At 36.4% G+C, this 22,754-nt stretch overlaps 1 protein-coding gene across 1 annotated transcript in view; it reads right to left on the bottom strand.

Moving 5' to 3' along the window:
* Positions 1-22,754, bottom strand: part of Cad96Ca (tyrosine kinase receptor Cad96Ca) — an 85,942-nt gene that overhangs the window by 1,855 nt on the left and 61,333 nt on the right. The window contains exons 2-8 of the mRNA XM_071584249.1: positions 22,494-22,732; positions 8,649-9,000; positions 6,615-6,808; positions 5,032-5,205; positions 4,221-4,407; positions 2,682-2,834; positions 2,147-2,328 (exon numbers count right to left, since the gene is read on the bottom strand). Of these exons, the coding sequence (XP_071440350.1) occupies positions 2,147-2,328; positions 2,682-2,834; positions 4,221-4,407; positions 5,032-5,205; positions 6,615-6,808; positions 8,649-9,000; positions 22,494-22,732 (1,481 nt within the window). The remainder of the gene's footprint in view (positions 1-2,146; positions 2,329-2,681; positions 2,835-4,220; positions 4,408-5,031; positions 5,206-6,614; positions 6,809-8,648; positions 9,001-22,493; positions 22,733-22,754) is intronic.

The raw sequence follows: 22,754 nt of genomic DNA, 5'->3' as shown, positions 1-22,754 counted from the left end.
CACCTAACTCCTCCAATCTATCACAGTCTTTAATATGCAATCGCCTATCAAAAAATACAGTATTGAACATTGAAATTCCTTGGCTCTTAGACCACAAGGTCATACAAATTGAATAACCAGTGACAGATCCTTAATGGTCTGATAAAGATATTTCATAGAGATGAGATGCAAGGAAATCATGAGATCAGTACTTACTAGAACTTACTTGGAAAAAGAATGCTTATTTACTGAGCTTCATGGAGTAAAAATTTAGACATTAACTAAGAAAAGACCCAATTCATCCTAAAATTTCAAAACTCAATATTTTGACATTTCAGATATCAAATAAATTGTCACAAAGTCTGTTACCACAACACTGCCTTGGTTTTTACCCATTATTCCAATTACTCCTAGATATCTGGATGAGAAGTTCACTTCAGGGCTCTCAACAATGAGCAGCAGACACTATATTGTGCCCAAACTGAAACATCAGTGTGGTACCTGTAAACACTTTGATGGTGTAATGACCTTAGATGAAGAGCTGAAATGGTACTGTCCCATTATAGGCATCACCATTGGAGGTGCTGAGTTAGGCAATGATACATCATCAGATAATGATTAACTATGTATCACGGTGGAATATAAACATTCACTTTACATGAGTTAGCAAATGTCCTTTAATTTGGTTACTATAATTTTTAATGAGTTTATTTACTTAGTTCGATTGTGCCCAAATATGACACTTCAAAATTTAATTATTTGCTATTTAGGAAACTAAATATGGATACCCAAAGGTCTTTGAAGGTAATACAAATGAAGGTGTTGATAATCATTACTGTTTTTGACATTACATGCAATAGAACATTTACCTCTGAATAACAATTAATCAAGTCTAAAGCCATTCTGTGAATGTGATTTGCTAACTTACCAACCTCTTTTGCCAAAAAAGTTTATGCTTATGAGGATGCACCCTTGTTTTATTCTACTGTTTCAGGCTTCACTTCATGGAAGTATTTTAAATCCATACTAAAAAGACTTTATTCTTTTCCACAGATTTTTATTATAAGGTACAATGCATTTCACCAACTTGCAGCATCATCAGGAACAAATTTACTACCCTTGATTTATTACAAGAACAACAGCTTCCAAATATAAAATAACAGCATATTACATCTTAAAATTTAAATGCAATAAGTTATGGTCAAGACTATGTTTATTGCCCTTAGAGTTAAGTATAAATTAATATGGTTCACAATAGTGAGGCCTGCATATTGTATCCAAAGTGATCGCTTGATATTGAGTGATGTTCAACGTCTAATCATAAAAATGTACATATTTTATGGGCAAGCTGATATATGGTCATTTCAAAATTATCGGCATTTCTATGGATAATTACAGGTGTGTCGGTTTTTATTGCTGTTTCATTTTCAGTAAGATCTTACATTTCAGACACTCCCCATCAAACCATAAATTTTTGCAAATAAAAAACCAAATAAGAAGTAATTAGAGAGTGCAAAGTTAAAAGATAATCCAAAATCAATGCCAAAAGGCAATTTGGTGTTTCATCCTTACTCATAATTTTGAAAGAAGATAAAATTCACCCTGCCATTATCCAGAAAGGGTGCTCATTCAGCGGAAAGGCAATAATCATCATATGTGAATTCCAATGCAAGGTAAATATGCATCACCAATGAGGTAGCATTTAGGTACAAAGATATGGTGACTATTTGGATAGTTTTGGCACTTGTAATCATTTCACAAGTGCACACAACTCACTATTTTCTGAATGCTGATGGTACAGTGCCCTAGAAGTATTCTTATTTAACAAAATTGAAATTAACCTAAAGGAAAATTGGCAAAACTCCTGTGTTAAGGACCTTGAAGTTTATGGCAATGAAGTTATTTTAGGCATGAATAAGACTGATTCATCACATATTATAATCTTGGTTAAAAGAAATATTTTTAGAATTTTCTATCTTTCTCCTACCTAAAAAATACGTTTATGTTACCAATGATTTTTAATCTCAGATTGTGTAATCATGGCATCACATAATATCAATAGAATTAATAAAGATTTAGTCAGCACATTTTTTACCCGAAACAAAACAAGACAACCACTCCACTAAACTATGTTCATTTTGGAGGCACTTCTCAGAAAACTACTTACGCCTCTTGATGAGAGATACTGCATTCCTCTGGCAACTTGGTATACAAAAGACGTAAGATCTCTTGAACTTAAGTTCTCACTCTTTCCATGCAAGTTTCCATAGGACCGCTCAGCCCTGGTACTCCTGAGGTAGCTCTGTAGTTTTCCACCTGACATGTACTCCATGATTACAAATATTGGATCTGAAAGACAGAAAATGCACTTTGAGATTAAAATCTGCTCTTACTCCAACTCCAGACATTTCCAGAGTGAACACTGAATTAAACAATAAGATAATTGTAGTTTCAAGCAGACCCTGTCAAAATACTGAGATTTACTTATGGTTAAAGGTCTAAAACAATTCATACATTATTAAAATTATTTGCAGGTAAATAGTGTAAAAGATGAAGCTGAGCTGCTTTCAATTAATCAATTACATGAAGAATATATCATAAAATGATATTAAAATCAGTAATTTGTAAATATCTCCACCACCTCAAAATTTCACTCGAAGTGATCTTTTATTAAAAAAGCCATTTCAGAGAATACCAATTACCTTTTTCTGTACAGCACCCAATGAGACGTACTACATTTGGATGAGGATCCAGCATTTTCATCACATGGAGTTCCTGTAGGAGATCCTGTCTCTCCTTTTCTCCTGAATTCTCCTTGAGAGTCTTGACTGCCACAACTGATGGGCCCTCCACACCTGAGACAGGAGAATCAATATACATGTAAATAAAATAACTAAGGATATATTTTGCCATGCTTAGACTTGCCATAAAATCTTTGATAGAATAAAATGACTAGAATTGCAGATAAGGAGCCAAAATGGAATAATAGTGAAACAGGCCTCATTACATATGTAAAGACAGAGTGGTCGCAGGGTCATAACCACAAAGCCTCTTCTAAATGTTTTCGAAGCTCATGAATTTTCTGCCTTCCACATTCTACTCCCGTCATTTTAATGGGTTGAGCACCCCCCCCCCCCACATGTGGTGCATATTTTAGTATGAGCCAGACTCATCTTATTGGTGCAGAAAAAAGCCTTCTTGGAATTTTCCATGAAAATCTTAGACTGAGGAGCTACCTTAGACAAACGATTTGGTGCTCTTCAGCCGATCAGATCTATGTTACCTACATTTCACAGATTAGGTATACATTCTGAATGATTCTATTTGCATATCAATAGATTCAAATTCATTTTCACGACCATGGTGGTGAAAAAAAATGGATTGAGGTGGAAGTCTTATGTATACACCTAATATCCCAGGGATTTCTAACTAACATTTTATTAATTCTACAAATAAACAATAATTGTTCAAAACCATTTTCATATATTAAAACTCTCTGAATATCTCTTTCCTATACATTTTTAAGTTTAAAGAATGAGTTTTGACATTGCTATGATAACTTCAAAAGAGCTAGTTGATCAAAACAAGTGTGAGAATAAGCATATGATAGTTATGTAATAAACATTTTCAAATTATGATTCAAACTAACTTGAAAATATTATGGTCAAACTAGAAAAATACACTTCCAATAGATACACCAATATAGATAAAACCAAAAATAATGATGGGATCTCACCAACTATCAGCATGAATATTCATATTATAGGTTCAATTCAAAAGTAAACATGAATTAGTTTGCTCAACCTAATTATTTTCTATTACTAATGTAACTTTTTAAAGGAGACATCTATGTATTGCTGCATCAATGAATCTTTGACAATGATATTGAAATCATGGTCATGAAATATTAATGTTTTACTATTATTTATTATACATTGATATTATATATATATAAATATGTGATATAGATTAAATTACATACATTAATATACTAGCATAGATAAGTACAGATTTTGATAAATTTATTTTAAGTGAATTCGTTTCAGAAATTAAAACCAACGGTGGTATAAAGATTTGACAAATAATGTCAAAAAGCATCAACTGTTTGAAGCATAATTATGTGAATTGCATTGTAATGAATTAAGACACTCATTGATAACAAATACAACCAGGTGAACTGATGCTAGCGTGAAAAAAATATAATTTGATCTTACAAAATAATAAATAAAAGTTTAACATACCATTTATATCTTGTGCTTCACAACGCCAAACCTGCCCAAAGCAGCCTTCACCTAGAATATTGAACACACGCAAGCGATGGCGTGGGAATTCCCAAGGATCCCTAGGAGGCTGTCTACTGTCATTTCCCTGTGCATCTCCACCATTGCCTCCAGGTCTTCCATTTACAAGCCCAGCCATAGGTCCACCCTAATAATTATAATATGTATACTGATCAATTATTTGCAGCAAATTTTTCCTCAAAATAGAGATTACTGAAAAGTATTTTTGTGAGAAGGTTAGAGTTTTAGTTCATGACATAAATTTTTTAAACACTTCCACTTCAAAACTTAAAAATCATGCTATTCATTTTTTCTAAGACATGAATAAGATGCTTTTCAGAGTTATTTCATTTCATTTCACTAATAATATGACCAGTATTAAAATTGTCAGATACTAAAATTTCCTCGTGGTGCCTGTTAATGCAGATTTACTTTTACTCAATGCATGATGACAAACTTTATGCAGTTCAAATTTAAATCAAACCCTAAGTCGAATAATACTTACACAAATATCAAATAGTTCTATGGTTAAGACATACCTAAACCTATTTCTCAACAATGGCAGTTTTTACTTATTACTGTTAATCCTTCTAAATATGTAACGTGTTCTCTGCATTAAGATACTGAAATAACATTATTTCAATAAGATAAAGCAATCTCCAGTGAACTACTGATATTAATATGCATGCAAATTACTATGAATTTTTAAGCATATTTCTAATCTACCATTCATGAAAAAGCAATTTTTAAGGTAAAAACACCCTTGACATACCTCTGCATTCCAGCTTTCATATCGATTACTTAGGGCTCGAGCAGCCCGCCAATGTTGCATTGAAGGGCCATTGCTAGAATCAGTACTGGACAGTGGAACTGAGGTGGTAGCTGAAGATGCAGCACTGCTTCGAAAGCCAACAGATAATGCTCCAGACAAACCGGGCTCTTTCCTCTACAAAAATATGGAATGAAACCTTGATTACTTTGATAACTATGCATGGTTATTTTTAAGAATATTCATCAAACATATGCATATCTGAATACAATGTGGTAAGCAAAATGAAATTTTTAGGCCAGTTCAGTCTATGGTATTAACTATTACATGTAAAATTGATCAATTTTTGAATTAATAAGAATAAAAATATATGTTTTAATTTTCTCCATATTTGTCGATCAATTTACTAACATTGTTAGGATTGTAATTGAATCTGTATTAGTGAATGCAATATGAATCATCAATCAAAAAAGCCAGCAGAGGTCATATGTTTTAGATAGCAACAATATAGTACATACGGTGAGCGAACGTATGTATGTAACCTGAAGAAATAGCACTGAAGAGGGGTGAACCATGTTTATAAAAAATCTAGAATTAAACAGAGAACATCAAAAACCACAAGCAAATCTTAATGTTTTGATGACCATACCATCTTTCTAATGAGAGAAAAATATACTGGTCTTAGAGTGGCAGGGGAGAGAGGGTGGAGAGGTTTAGGAGAATTGGATAGGATATGTAAGGTATGGGAGAGGGAAGAGTGGTAACAAGGTATTGGTAGAGCTCATGAAGTTCAAATGCCATCTCTTGGGTGATTACATTTGATTACTTTGGAGAAAATTTTCAGAATGAAATATGACCAATAAAACGACATATTTGTGAATGTAAAGCAGCAAGTTACATGATCCTCTTCCTCTCCTTCCACTCATCAACATACAAACATTCATGTTGCAAACGTTGCCCAATCCTCCACCCCACAACTTTTCCCTCCACACAAAACCCTAATCCCAACCTTATCCACCCCACCTGCATATCAAAAAAGTCATTTAATGGTTTTTCTGTAACTTCTGCACCATCTTCTAAATGGGTGAATGCATCACCTTTTCTCTTCTTGTCCTCATCAGTCATTAATCATCATCATTCCACTATATTCCCCTAGATAATTGAATTTAGCCTTCTCCTTACATACCTCCTCCCTCACTGCTTAACTTCTGATACTTGCTTTTAACACTAGATGTAACATTTTGGCACTACTGTAGAGACAATAATATTGTTTGATGTGCACCAAATGGTTTAGGTTTGACGAAAAAAATTTCAAATTTCATATTGTATCCAAGTCAACAATTTGCTAAGTTTATGTCACTTCTCATCAAAATAAAAGTAGTGAAATTATTATCATTTAAATCTAAGGCTACAAATAGATTGATTTCCATAAAATCACAACTTGGGATTTGAAGTGGGTTTCTCTGAATGTAATAAGAATATGTTATCTATTTGAAAAATCTACAGGCAAAATGGCTTTTCCTCTACTTTGACAATTTCATGCAAAAGAACCTAGGGTGACATGAAAAGTTTTAAAACAAACATACCATATCTTTGTCCTTCTGAGCTGGATCTCTACAACGCATTTTTCGGTGGATGAACACTCCAGATGCTCCAGCAAGTAGAAGAAGTAGTGCACACCCAACAACCACTGGGACTACTGTCCCTCCAAGACTAGGCATTCCACTGTCTGCCCCTGAAATTTTTCCTCCTCCTCCCTCATCTTCTGTTTGGTTCTTTTCTGTTGAAAATCAGTAATTATCAGAACATGTAACAGCAACACATTTGTATCAAGTTCAAGAAATCATGCAGTTTTCAACTTGTAAAGTTAAATTTGTTACACATATCTGGGAACTCTACTTTTTTATACATTACCATTAGTTATTAAATTAAAACAGATAAGATGCTATTCCCCATCCATAACTTGTAGGTGATAAAAATGGCTCTTGATGACCCTAAATTGCCTACACACTCATAAGCAAAGTTATAACTTTTCAAGGGCAGATTTACCATGGCATATATAATGTTTTGGTATGTAAATAATGTAAGACCTTCCCATAATTAGACTGTTGGTATAAAAAAAGTTTTTAAAATTGAAATATTGTTAAAAATAAGACTAATTGCTTCATACAGCTATATCTTCGACATATATATAACTCTAGAAATTTTATGTTGTTTACATTTATTTTATAGAGAACTCTTAAATCATTTATGCTAGTGATTTCAAGGTTAGGAAAACATTTCTTTCATGAGCTGGCCAGATCTCATTAAGATTGCCTACTCGCCCAGTGTAGAGGCCATGTTGCAAATAGGTATATATTTGTTACAGAAGCATTTAATCATGTTTTTGTTGTGGCAGAATGCTGTGACAAATAAAAAGTGCAATAATATGCTAGGATATCATTAGGAAGAATAAGATTTAATATTATATCAATGGAAATAATTGAAAAATTTAGATTTTGACTGGCCTTGGATTTGTAATCAGCTCTCCCTACCCCAAAAATTATACTTCTCAATTAAGCCAAAAATATTAAAAAAGAAAAATAAATGTAAGAGGTAATAGAATTAGGGCTTATTTTTGCCATGAAAAAATTTGATAACAGTATTTTGAGGCACCCTTTTATGGACATAATTCCTTAGTTTGCTTTTCCATTACTTCTTTCTTTTCAGCAGTTTTAGCACACCTGTTCAGGCACCATTTGCTGGTAAGGTATGCATGCATGTGAACATTTTTTTTTCAAAATTATTTTGACAGTTTCTTAAAATAGATGATTTCCTTCTTTAAAACCTATTTAGGAACCATTATAAAGACGGTTGAAAGGGATTTGAATAATATGATACATTTTTTGTCAAGTCTGCAAGGTTCAACCGTAAGACATTTCAAGTGCCCAAAAAAAGAGAATCCTCAATACCATCTCCCTCTTTGGACATAATCAGTTTCATAGGGGAATGAAATCAACTCCTCAAATGCTACAGACAAGGTAGTCAGAGGCTTTAATTTCCTATGGATTAATGAGTAATAGTGTTATTAGGGGAGATGACTGACGGCCTTGGCACCATTTAGGATGGATAGGTAACTTGGTAAAAGTACGATTTTCAGGGAATGGGTGGAGAGAAAGTCTGTAATAGCATCAGCCTACTCTTAATGCAAAGCACCAAAAGATTCATTATTTATCATTCCATCTGGCATCTGCCCTGAGGTTGAGTTCTGTCTTGAATTGCTCTCCTCGGGGCACCCAACAAATAGGGATCAGGATCCCCATGAAAAATTGTCAACACCAGGATTTGAACTCAGGTCTTATGGGTGGGAAGCTAGTACAATAGTAACATAAACAACCATGTCCCTATTATTTAATGATTCAATTTATAAAATTGTGTCATAAGTTTATTAAAATTATAAGTATGTAATTAATTCAATGTTTAAAATAACGATTAAAAGTTCCCAGGAAATAAATATTTTGAAAAATATGCCTATTTAATGAAAATATTTATACACATTACACTTCAGCTTTTCACAGAAAAAGAGGGTGTTTGGCAATTACAAATACGTTGTGTTTACTTCAGTTACACGTTATGCTCACCTTCTGGGGGTCTTCCATTGTTGCTGGCGGGAGCTATTGTACTGGAATGTGCAAGCATATCCTTTCTTTCCTGATTACCGACTTCATTTCCAGGATGAGGAGGTCCATGGATTGCATCTCCTAGCTGTGTTGGAGGTTTTGCAGATGTTGGTCGCAGTTGTGATGGTCTGCCTCCAGGTAAAAACTGGCCCACATATAATGGTTTTACCGGTAGATGATGAGGGGGCTTTGGTCGATTGCTACCTCCACTTAGTATGTCAACTGTTGCATTCACAATGTTTACATAAACCTCAGCCTTAGTTGTGAGTCTTCCATCTGTCACCGTGACGAACAGGAAGAGATTTTTCCCTGCCTGAAACAAAACACAAGGAAAACATTACTTAATCCATCTTACTCACTTCATTCACTTTTAACAGTGAAGAGATTAAAAATATACTCCTACAAATAAAAATCAAAGAGCTCTGAACGCAACAAACAGCTGATTTGGTCCTTAATAAATATAACAACGGGGCCAACTAACTTTTTCTTCAACCCTGAGTTACAAATTTTGATAAGCTAAGGCAAAGAGTTTGGTGAGATGACAGCTTTAAAGTTATCATGCTTCCTCAAGTTCTGCTGAATGGAATCAAAGTAAAAAATTTTTGAATATGTCAAAGATCTCCACAAAGGACATCCATGGTTTTGGGTAACTTTTTGACCCCTATCCCCTTTTCTGATTTAGTTTGTTTTCCCTTAGAAGGACATGCAACATGTTGCAACACCCAAGCCATTAAATTGGATAAAAATTTGTAATTGAAAATAAAAATCATTCCACTTTTTTATCTCCTTAATTCTATTTAGCGATGAATTTGAATGGCATGGGTTAGAATTTAAAAAATATTCGATTTAGTGAGAAAACAGATGGGGTTCAACACGTGGGGTCTAAATGAGGGTTTGAAATTGTTTTCGTTCTTCATACCATTAAAATGGTGAAAATAGGATATTGGCATAGTTATAGTCTTTATTTGAGAAAGTGAATATGAAAATTTCCCTTAAAGACTATAGTATTTGACTAGGTAAGTGTTTGGGTTTTCAGGACTACAACATTAATTAAATTAAGTATTTTTAGCATGTTAATTCAGTCTGCTTGTTTCAACAACAATAAACATCTATTTAAAAAAAGGAAATTCTGCCTACTTATTGTTCATGATAATAATAAGAGGGACATGCAATTTCCACATATATATGCCTTAAAAATGATTCTTACTTAGTTATTATTTTAACTAGTAACTAGTCTAATGAATAATGAGTTCTTGATCAAATGCACAAAATGTTTAATTGGGAAATATGGGGTCAAATTTCAAACTCATCCCATCCAGCTTTTAGCACCAATTCTTGATTTTAAGTTTTATCATAGTGTTCAAGATGGATTCCAAAGTCCTCATGGCGCTGGATAGGTCCTGAAAGCTGACTGCTCAATGGCACTATTTTTCTCTCAAACCTATTGTAAGCTCTTTGGGCTGGTGCATTTGTTGCAATACAAGCTGAATCAAAATTGATAACTTGAAAGCATCGTACTGTGGATGCAATGATGAAATGAAATCTTGGATTTTTTTATCCAGAGCATCATCTACTTTCCGAAGTATCACAGGTTTCATAGCCCTGTCCAAATTTTTCCGCAGGGAATTTTCTAGTTCCAAGATTCACTCATGGGCAAAACATGGGCATGAGTCTCAGCTGTGAGCAGAGCAGTCTTCCCACTGCAAACTGAATGTAGGTAGGAATTGAGGAGGGGTCAGATACTGGACACACTTCATTATTGTGGTGCATGTGAATTCCCGCATTCAGAGATCATTCCATTTGCTGCATTCTGTCACTATCCAGTTATGATCTGGCAGGGATACTCTGTAACATGGCATGCAACAGCATTGCTCTATTAGTTCAGTAATTTTGAAATGTCCAGACATATCTCTAAGTGTTGGACTGAAGTACGAGTAAGTTCATGACTGGATGGATTCAAATAATAGCCCAGCTGCTGTATATTTATTTACCTGATTGAGAGGAAGCATCACAACAGGAGGTCTATGAATTTAGGCAGGAAACTTTTGAATACCATAATAATAAATTCTTAAACAATTAGTAAGTTGATCATGTTTGACTAATTTTCAACCTTATCTCGTGATGCAGATTACTAAGGTAATACAAGTGGAATGTGTATTACTTTTATAAGTTATCGAAAATAACAATGGAATATAGCTAACCATAATTTTTATTTGTTATTACTTGAAATACCTTGTAACCAATTATTATTAAGAATCAGAATGTTTAGCAGGTTGCGCAGAAGAACACAAGGAAATATTGCAGATTTCATGATGAACTGTAATCCAAAATGTTTCAGATAATCGCCTAGAAATTTCAAAAGAGGAATTTTTAATAAATCACATAATAAAAAAGCAAATTTTCTACTATCCATCCTCAGAAAGGGGTTCGATTTCAATGATCTCTGTACTTGAAAGGTTAAAGAACAGTTAGTCAGCAGATTAAAGACAGCAAGAGTCAACCTAAATTAAAATTGTCTGTAATGATACCGTTAAAGGTTAAATTTTGCGGAATTTTTACTTCCCTCGATTTAACGTAATTAAAAAAAACACTGAAATTATGTAAATATGAAACAAATTAAAAAACGTGTAACTTTTTGACGCATACGGCCAGAACCTACCTTCCTTCCGTGCCCGACTTAGCCTGATTTCACGGAACCCTCCTTTCTCACCCACCCCCTAAACTACGGATGTGTTCTCCAGACATCCTTGATTAACGTACAGAAGAAACTGTATAAAAATCACCAAATACTCATGTGCTGCTTTGTGAATTTGGCTTTTATTCTTAAAATCAATCATTTTCAGTGTGGAATCGTTATGTATGCATTCATTTAAAATTATGCGAGCATTTCACAAGTTTCCGAGAGCCTCGCGGTAGTAGTATCGCGTAGGTCTTGTCTCGAATTTTCAATTACGTCTCATCTCACTCTTGAGACGAGAAAATATCAAGTCTCGCGGCAAAATACCAATTACCACAACTAAGAGATTGAACAGGCTGAGAGGTGAAATCGCGAAAAACTTGGATTCAAAGATTTCCATGGAAAACTTATGGTTTTAAGTTCAAATAAAAAGGCTGAGTATGACTAACAGAGCGGATATGACTTGAAGCGAAACAAGTCTATTAGAAGAGGAGGGCGAGCATAATAGTGACAGGTGCTGCGAGTCGGTTCATATACTCCGTAAATGATTGGCTTCACGTTATATGTGCAAGCGATTTTACGAACCATCAATAAAAGTTCAACAAAGTACCAAGTTTGCCCATTTTTGGATGCGACTTAAATTATTCAAAGCTCACACCTACGACCGCGAAGTGAAGTGAAACAATGGAATATTTCTTTCGTTCGTCGACCTTAAACCGGGGTTTAACTTATGCGTGGACAATCATCGCCATATTTGCCTACCACCTAGAGGTAAGTTTTTGTGGGTCTCTGAAAACTATTAAAAACAATTTTGCACTCGCGAACACTTCGGTACATCATCAGAATGATAAGCAAAAACACTTATTTCTCCTAAAGTACGCCTTCCGGCCTTCTTCAATTTCTCGAAGAGTCTATCGCATTTCATGTTATTCAGAATAAAAGTATTATCATATTCCCCTTGCCCCAATTTTAGGGGTGCGGCGATTAATAGAGGGTTACTAAACTCACAATCTTACCCTAAAATTAAAGATCATCAGGAATTTATATCCCCGTTTTTCCTATATTCCCCCTCTGCAACAGCCTTGAACAGCCGACTAAAATTCGTTCAGCGGTTCAGGGTTGTTGGCCGACACTAAGTTGCCTACGGCGCAGTTGCCCAGTCCCCCTCCTTCATTAGGAGAGGTGAAACTCGGAAGAGATACGTGAATTTAGAGTGTTACGGAGGAAAAGGGAAGATTAGGCCGACTTCCTTTCCTCCACATCAATTACTTAGCTTGTTTCCACTAGATTATTCTCCCACGAAATGGAGTGCTCTTGAAAGGTACGCGTAGCATTATAAACTTGTACGCGGCCGAAACAACATCTGCCATTATGTCTAACTTTCATGCACCTATCAAAATTATCCTCCTCAAATTCTTCGTTTTCCTTCTTCTCTGCCCGCAGTATTCTCTCAACGCTCATTCTCCATCCTCGAAGTCCAGTTTATGAGCCATGCGCTCGAAGTACAGCATAGCGGCTAAAGTTTTCCGAAAAACGGGAGTAGGCACCTGTTGCTCGCATCATTCAAAGGCTCCTTTCGCATTCGGGTATGGTGAGCGAAGAGAGGGAAGCAGTTCCCTCAGGCGCCTTGCTGCGCGAGACGCAAAATGTCGAATTGGAAATAATGTTTAAAACTGAAGTAAAAATGAAAGAATCAAACGATTCTTACAAGAATAAATAACATCATATCATTACGTGGCTGTTTATACACAAATTTCTTCGCATTAATTGCATCACCCTCTTTTCTCTTCTCAGTTTTTAAGTTAATTTAAGCAATATCAATGCTGAATCGATTTTTACATTTTATAAGTAGCTTCTCCATTGTGTTACCGAGCCGGTAAGTTATTGAGTACAAGAATTTTCATGAAATATCAAATCTAAGCATTTAGTATCATTGAGGGAGAAGTTCTCAGACCCGTCACCCATGTCACGGTCCATCGCCCCAATCCCACATCCTTTCTATCCATTCCCGTGAAGCGTGAAACATTTGTGGAAAGGCCACAGATATTTCTTCGCTTCGGATGGCTAACTCGACCGAAGATTACCACTGGAGCCCACGTATACCGTAGATACAGGTGGATTGGCATGGTGCTATTTTGCTGCTGTTTCGCTTAAGTAAGTCTACCACTTTGCGTCAGGACCACGACAATATTCTTACTCTAACGGCTGTGGATTAAAGTTAAGACATATTTTGCTTCTCATTTATTCTTATTTTCATGCGTAAAATAATTAGTAAAACTCACTTTATTTAATACGCCATACACGTAACCCCCTTTCCTGCGTAATAATGAGCATCTTAGATTACATTTTCAGCAGTGAACCAAGTGGAAAATAATCGTACTTCAGGTGGTATTAATTCTTAAGGTAAACACCGTGGCATTCGCGATGAAGTTTCTTGGCTGTTTCTTAGCTATTTTTCAACACCATTATACTATTTTTTCAGGAAGAATGTACAGAAATTCCTCCCTTTAACGACTGAACCTATTTAAATTTCCCTAATGTTTTCATTAAAACTAGAGGAAGGACATAAAAATAATTTGGTAGGTGATCATTAACCATAAGAACTCAATTATATCATTTTCATACGTTTTAAATAAAAATAAATATCTTTTTTAAAGACAAGTAAGAAAAGCGGCTTAAACTTTTCAACGAAACAATTTTGATAGTTTTATTTGGAGCAAAACACTTGAAATGGCTGGAAACATGATACAATAAGCATGATGGACCTACATAATTAGGAATTTGAACATAAAAGATTGTAATAATCCACTGATTACTTCAACCGTTATGAATATGAGTTATAAGAAATGACTTGGTCGCTTAATGCTTCCATTCTATTCCCAACTTATTCTTCTAAAGCGTTTTCGTGATTTCTAAATATTTCATTGACTACTTATCGCCGAACGAAGATTTTCCGTTTCTGAAATGTTGATGATACGATTTTAGCAAACTGAAGTCAAACATGCATCAGTGCAAATGAATGGTTGTAATTGATTTCACTTCTAACAACTCGTATTAAACGAAAACGCGACAAAACTAACTTTTGATGATGATTAAGAAGTAAGCACCATCAAAAAAAAAAGATTATGGTACAAAGTAAAACAGTTCGAGTGGCAATGAAAAGAAATTCCGGAAATGCCATTTATCTCGATTAAGACCAAACCTGCCACGAATAGGTCATCGAATACAGTTTACAGTTGCACTTACTTTATTAATGCAGTTTTACGATCATTCGTAACGGAAGTGTACACGAGTAGCGTGGCTAGGAATTAATTTTTTTAAATATGAATATCAGCGCACCTATCATTGGATTAATGACCCCACTGACACGATTCTCATGTTAAAGAGACTCGTGTCGGAAGCGGTCGGTCAACTGAAGTCCGTGAGAGGGAGTTTATGATGTCATCATGCTATATTCTGCATCATTTATTTAAGAATATTTTTTTAAATGTGATGTCCGAAAATAAAATAAAGTCATCTCTACGCACATTTCTATAAGTTTATTTTACGACGCATAATGACCATTACTACACTATTTACGAAAAAATGTTCATTTAATTTCATTCATTTTCACGGCGAGTGCCTCTTTTTTTTAAAGTCCAAGGTAATTACTCGAAGCATCCCGGTTCGAATCAAAACGCTCTGCTCGTTCTTAATGGTGGAGGTTTCCTCGAGACCATCTCTGAATTAGTTCCCTGTCTCATCCTTCAATCTTCTGGAAACAGGGCAATATAACAGAAGGCTATACATTCATGCGAAGCTTGTAAGAGCAAACACGTGGCGTGAATTGGAATTTACAAATCCGCTACTCCTGCGGATGGATTTCGTCTCTTTCTTTCGTAACGCATAGGCGACAACAATATTGAAGATATTGTTCGTTCGAAGGTTTCCGCGGCGATGAGTAGGTGATTTCCACATTTTTCGGGCTGCGTCCGCGTATGTCGTTTAAATGTACAACAGTTTCGCCAGCTATCCTGCTGGCGTCCTCAGGTCAAGGATGAAAAGAAGCTTGTTGTCCCGTCTTATATAGGAAAAATCCGGCGCCAATACCTTTCCACAGTGCGTGGAAACGAATAATTCCGCGCAAATATGAGGACGTTCCCTGACTGGCCAAGAAATTTCCCGGTATTGGCGCCGGATTTTTCCTATATAAGACGGGACAACAAGCTTCTTTTCATCCTTGACCTGAGGACGCCAGCAGGATAGCTGGCGAAACTGTTGTACATTTAAACGACATACGCGGACGCAGCCCGAAAAATGTGGAAATCACCAATATTGAAGATAATCTTCGTTATTTTTTTCCTAACTGTACTCCTTCACTTCATAAAACCTCCACTCCGCAAACTTCCACGCTACCTGGACACTGGAGACTGGCACATGCGAGAAATTAGCATCACCGCTGATGGTATCATCTGCGGTTGGAGTCACACACAGTGTGGGGAGGGGGGTAGGACATTAGATACGGTTAATTGCTTCTGTTGGCAGGGCATCTCTTGGCTGTTAAGCGCGGTAATTTAAACAGAGCCAAGTGCACGTAGGTACCCGAGGCACGACTGATTAATAGGCAAGGTAGACCTTGGACCTACGTGGAGATGGGCGATGAAAGAAAGCCTATTCGGAACGCAAATTAATAATGATCCTTTGGGGGCTTAGCCAATACTTCCACCCGCTCGAGGGCGCTGCATAGAGGGTGGTTAAAACAGAAAAAAATAGCAGTCACGTCATTCGAGTCGGCTCTCTTAAGTTTTGTTTACCCACTCGAAGAGGATGGATTCTCGAACGCAAATGCCAACATTCTTTTTGGGATTCCATCCCTAAAAAAAATAAACGAAGAAAAAAGGCTGGCTTCTTTGAATCGATCCATGCTCCGAGCAACTTTACCACTTAATACTCGAGAGAGGCCGCGGAAGGACACGCTTAAGACGAGCCCACAGGCTTCTGCCATCTGCCATCCGGTTGGTTCGCAGCACAATCCCAAAGCACGCACGCTCGGCGTCGACCAAGGAGATCCACTGGAATTCTTCGCAGTCGTTGTGGGGCACAGCTCGGAGCAATTATTTCTCAACCATTAGGAAGTTACCGAGTAAGTTGTGAAGGCATTCATCCTATCCACGGCTGCCTGTTGGAACCAGTTGTAATGAGCGCGAAAAGCATCACGCCCGCGGGTGAAAATGTGCAAAACGTGGCGAAACGACAATCGGGAAAGACAATTAGCGAATAAATATGTACCTCAAATCCATATTTGGTATTTCTTTTTTTTTCTGCCATTTTCAGCCATTAAAATACGGGAATTAAATCCTTTCCGAGACCTGGCAGTTATTAGAAGCTGCCATTCGTAATCCGAAAGTGGCACAAGATAATAATATAGCAGTATTTCGTCGACCATCTGACCATTGCCAATGCTGATAATAAAGTTAAATGGTGGTTTTGAACGGTAATTTTCTCTTCTTTGAATTATTCGTCACACAACTAAGGCAAAACGTGTCCAATTCATCTTTATTTAAGGAACTTACAATGCATCATATATTCTTGCATACTAAGTCTACCTTCAATTTAGAGTTTTCATGAAATATTAAAAAGAGACCATCATTTTTTACGACATAAAAAGTTATCTTCAACGCTCTTACCTTATAAGTGGAAATAACGCGGCCATTAAGTGAACCCTGTACTGGTAAATACCAAAATCTGATTTTCTTAAGGGTTACAATTAACCCTTTTTAAATATTTTGAACAAAAAGGCCATTTACGCCGAAACATGCATTTTAGGTAAAACTACGTTTTTGAGGTTGTTAATTCATTAAATATTTATATACGATTTTATTTCCATATTCTTCTCAGAAAGTGAATAGGCTTTTCCCCATACATTAGCGGTCTATTAATCATTAGAATACCAAGCGATGAGATTCTCGAGAAGCAGCAAAGATAAGTAGGGTACCAAATCAGGGAGAAGTAAACTAGACTCGGTAGAACAGTTTTCCTACTAATTAACCATATGGAGCGAAGGAAAATAGATAGAGTAATCGACATTTGGAGAAGAATTTTGTTTGCGAAAGGAGCATTTATACAGAGGAGGGAACTGATTTTAATCGCGTCAAGTAATTACTTTAATATGAAGCGTAACGCTACATGGTTCGGAAACGTGTCCTTTGAGGCCAGACGAAGAGTGTTTAAGGTTTGATCGGAGATATACATAAAAGAAAAATAGGCTGGGAAAAGAGGAAAACTAATCTCGAAAATGAATTTAGGCTTGGAAGTTCAACAGAAATGATTTTATACAGGTGTAAAGGGCATTTTTTTTATTGTTAGCACAGTAGTTAGTTTTTGGGGACTATCCAAAACATGCATTTGATGGGCAGACTCCCTATGATGATGAATCCATCCTCGTGAGGAGAGAGTGAAGTAAAAAATACGCTATTGTTTCCAATGAATATCATTTTCATCGCCATAATGTACTCATGGGAATAAAAATTTCTAATCAAATTAATATAAGATGCCAAACTAAGAGAATCTGCGGTGTCATTACATTCATTGTTTCTCAACTGAGGCAGCTGAGGTAACCTGACCTGAAATTGTTTAATTTCTTATGGCTGACCTGAGGCACACGTTTTACAAAGTGCCATTAATTATTCACCTGGTTTTGAAGATCAACCAAAATGTTATAACACCACATATTTTTTAATTTGCATAAGAACTAAATGTAACAATCAGCAGTACGTGCAATTCTTATAACATGACTTAACTACAGTAAACCTACGAAATATGTTTCATTCCAGGCACATCTTGAATTCAAATTAAATTACCTACTGCTGGCTATCAAAACTTAATATGGCAATGATTTTTAGTTGATCATTTAGTTGCAGGGACTGAATTTCTCACTGATTTCCATGATTAAATGAATAATTCAGAAACGGTACCACGCTGAAAGACACAAAAACTGCAACTGGTGGGAGACATTAGTTATCATTTTGACCAATTATCAGCGTTGTAAAAAAGAGAACTCAAATTGGTGGCTCTTGGAACAGTCACGACCGTATAACCGTAAAGTTAAAATTTTCTGAAAGTTTTATAGTGCTATATAGCATTCAGAACATTACTATAATGCTACAGCATTACTTTGTTTTTATATCTTTAATACTCAGAAAAGAAAGGAATTAAGATTTGAGATCCACTGAATTAGGGAAGTAGGAAATTATTTTTAGCGGTAAGTAGGAAATTATTTTTAGCGGTAAAATATTATGCATTTCCCACGAAAGTTAGGGATTAGGTATTTTTTAGGGAAGGGAGAGAAAAATGCCATAATTTTAGAGGGCAAAATTGACTTGCCTTGACCGGGATTCGAACCCTGATCCCTCAATGTCCGGAGGAGTGCTTAAGCCAGTTAAGCTATCGAGGTGTCCTATTTTAACCTTGTATTTTTATAGCTTATAAATAGCTCAGAAATTGCACTCGACCAGACATGGGATACGGGTTCGAATTCCGGTCAAGGCGAATGATCTTTACACTCTGAAATTGTTGTATTGAAATGCATATTAGCGGATGAATCCGTTAAAAGTTATTGTTGCGGCATCTCCCGCAGTTTCTTTGGACTTTGTCTAAGGGAGAGAAAACTGCTCGGATACTCTTCACCCTCCAGATTTACTCAACCTCACAATTTTTCATCCCGATGCATGTGCTTCAAACGCTATCAGAAAAAATACAGCTGAACCGATTTACTATTGGTGTGATTCATTATGTAGCAAGAATTTTTGTGGCCGTGATAAATGTGGCCGAGTAACCTTTGTGCGTAGTTAAAATTCAGCAGCATTTAAAATGACTTCATGCCAAGAAACAGAAACTATACGTGGAAATTGACAATAAAATCAGTCGGCCATTGAAGGACTACAGCCACAACAGCATACCCTAAGGTTTGTTTTGGAAGGCAAAGGAAGAACTCACCGCGCAAGGGGACCTATAGCGCGTTAAGCTCGCACATTAATGCAGGCTAGTTCCTTTCCCCGTGCCGTTTTTGCCCATCAACGTTCTGGTATCCAGGACAAAAAGGACGCTTAGGTTTCTCAATGCAGCCACATAAGTAGCAGCAGTAACAAAACTGAGACTCAGAGGTCAACAGCCGAACGCTCAACCCACTAAGCTACCACCTACCAGCCATTTGGGATGAATAGCATAATATGATGGCAAATATAATTGTCGGGAATATGGTTTCAGAGTTGAACAGAGGGAGGGCTGAATTGGGCTAGCGAGGATTGAGATTGCCTTTAAAAGGGGGAGGGAGGGGAATTTGGGGCATTCGGATTTAGGTGAGTGTTAAGGGACGCGCTCGTAACAGGTATCATCAAATTTCCTCCCAATTTTTGAATTCCAAAAAGGAACCAAGAAACTTACATAGTTAGATGAAGCAGGTTATAAAGTGAGCGTTTGTGAAATTGCGCAATTATGGAAAATACGCTTATTTTGAATCTGGTTATGAGTACGACTCATTAGGCGGCCAGTTGTAGTTCGACGAGGAACGGTATTTTTTCAAGGCGTAATCAAACTCGCAGCGATTCCATGGTTTTCTGAGAACCATGGTTTGACCGACACCCTGGGTGAGTAATTTGGTGGATGGCGTGCTTCAACAGACAAGCAAAACATTTAGAGTGTGACAGCCAAAGCCGAACCGAGAAACGGGCGTATCGCATGAGAACTTAAGAGTGAAATAGAACGAGGAACAATAGGAATCGAAATACTTATGATCAAGCAAATGGAATTTCCAGGCCGTGGCACTATTTTTTGGTATACAGCGTTCAAGTTACTCGGCTTAAAGACGCGATGTTACGTTCGAGAGACTCGGACAAAATTAAATGAAGTAGATTAGCACGTTGATTGGCTTCGGTCCCCGTCCAGAGTTTTGCTATGATTAGCCAAATGGGACTTTGGCCTCTTGAGCATATTAAATTGATCTTTCATCAGCAATCTGTCTGCTTGACTATCTGGCTACCGCTACCCCTAATCCAGGATTGTGTATCACCGAAAACTTAGCAGGACCCAAGTTTTCAGGGGAGCGCGAACTTCAATGAATTCTTGCAAGTCAAATATCGAACCCCGGCTTTTTCGGCACATAATTTCCGCAAAATACGTCAAATACCCTCAAAGTTAATGAGAATTGTCGCGCACAGGATCATAAGTTGAATTCATGATATATTTGAATGATAATATTCATAGACCAGAGGTACTTTGCCGCCAAGGATTGAGCCGTACGGTGTATCTAAAAGAGAAATACGCTCAAAACTACAACCAAAATTAATGTCCAACACAGTATCACAATGCAAGATATCTGGAGTAGTTGCAAACAGGGTATCAGGTGGACTATACAATGAGCTTTAATGGATGAGACTAGTGTCGTCAAATGAGGACATTTTCAATATCCAATCATCCGTGAATAAAGTTCACATTTGACAAACAAATTATAAAATATAACTGATCGGGTATTAATTAAAAAAACAATGGTAACTCAAGTGATTGGATAGTTTGGTTCCCTAATTTTAATGACATATTTATCTAGGTAGGGAATTTATACGTATTCCATTTGAACGCAAGACCTTGAAAGTGCCAATTTAAGAAAAATAACGCTTTATTTTATCAGAGATAAAGACAAAAAACGACAGTATTTGATACACTAAAACAGCGTTTGGCAAGCTAACTACTGGATTACTTTTTCAATATGGATGGACAATGGATTATTTCATTTTGGTGCACCTCTCTACAGTGCGGTCTGAAGGGAAACGTACAACCTCTTTCAAGTGATTCTAACATCAAAAAAGAACTCGCTATCATTAGTAATGGATGTTGTTTTGAGTATCGCAATATTGACCCTATTAGACCTGTTGAAACACGTGCCGAGTACCAATTTTGGTGGGCTCTTCAGTGTATACAAAGATGCCTCCTCTCTCTGTTAATTTTTTGGGATATTTACATTTTTCAAAGGTATCTGACTGAGGAAGGCTATCCGATCCAATAAGAGTCAACGGCAAGTATTCCGACTACATTTATTGCCAAGCATGAATCCGGTTGACGTTTCCGTCAACGAACCTTTTTCTTTCAACATCATTTGTAGAAATTGTTTTCATAGGACTTAACTTTGTCCTTTAAAAATAATTAGTCATAATATAAAATACAGATGCAGGTGTGATGTGGTGGAACCGTTCCATAATAACAGAATATACTAGTTTCGATGTGCTACATCATAAATGATGCAGTACATCGAAATTAGCCGAAAATAAATCGTTATTAAGTTGCAAGAGTTTTCGTCTCTGTTATTATAATTGGTCGTAAATTCTTCTCTATTAAAAAAAACTAAAAAGCCATTAAATATTTTGCCCCCAATGAAGTTTTTCATAAAAATGATATTTGTTGTGCTTTTTCATCCAACAAAATTAATAAGTATAGTAAGTTGTCTCCGCTCATTGAAAAGTTGATACGATAAGAGAATACATTAAGTCAATATTTATATTAATAACTCATAATTATGACCACTTTGCGTCCAAAGTTGAAAACATTTAACGGATATAACATTATAAGATGAACGTCCAATAATTTTAATTAGTCTCTACTATTTACTAGAGAATACTGAACTAAATACCCTCTAACAAGCTGTTCAATTCATATTAATTAAAAAAGCCAACTATTAAAGAATGACATAGGTGCAAGTAACAGTAAGAAGCGATGGATAATGAAAAAACATTTTAAGGAATTAGGATTAAGAAAGAAGATTTTTAAGCTATAGCTATAACATATCACTCTTAAAAAAGGAGTCTTCGTTTCTAGTAGTTTTAGCAATTTTCTCTGATATAATATTTGGGGTTCGTTCGGTAGATATGATATGAACTGCGAATTCGGGAGATGATCAACCTACAATGTTTTTAAATAATGTCAACCTTGCGTAAAATAGTACTTTTAAAAATGACTACCAAACTAAGTCTGCAAGTTCCTTGACTATGCATGCCGCCCCAAAGTACCGCTACTCTCTTCATTCAGCGTAAAAACGAATGCTTTCGAATATGTCAAAAGTTAACGATGCATCTTATCTCTTTCATTTTCGTGCGCGTACTTACCAGGCCTTTAAGCGATTGATTGAGGTACACAACACCCCTATCCTTGTCGATGCGGAAGGGGTTGAAGTCCCCGGAGGGTGACGTGGGTGCCGTCTCCAGCCCAAACTCGAGACGATCCCTTTCGCTATCCTGGGCACTCACGATGGTCACCACGGATCCATTCGTCTCCGTGTCCCGGACTACCCAGTTGCGCTCCAGTACCATGATGGGAGGAGTGTTGTCACTCAGCTGGCACAAGCCTAGAAGGAAAGAAGTAAACTA

The sequence above is a fragment of the Hetaerina americana genome, unplaced genomic scaffold (genome assembly GCF_022747635.1).
Source record: "Hetaerina americana unplaced genomic scaffold, ioHetAmer1.1.p SCAF_17, whole genome shotgun sequence".
Lineage (NCBI taxonomy): Eukaryota > Metazoa > Arthropoda > Insecta > Odonata > Calopterygidae > Hetaerina > Hetaerina americana.
This window is presented reverse-complemented; position numbering and strand designations above follow the sequence as displayed.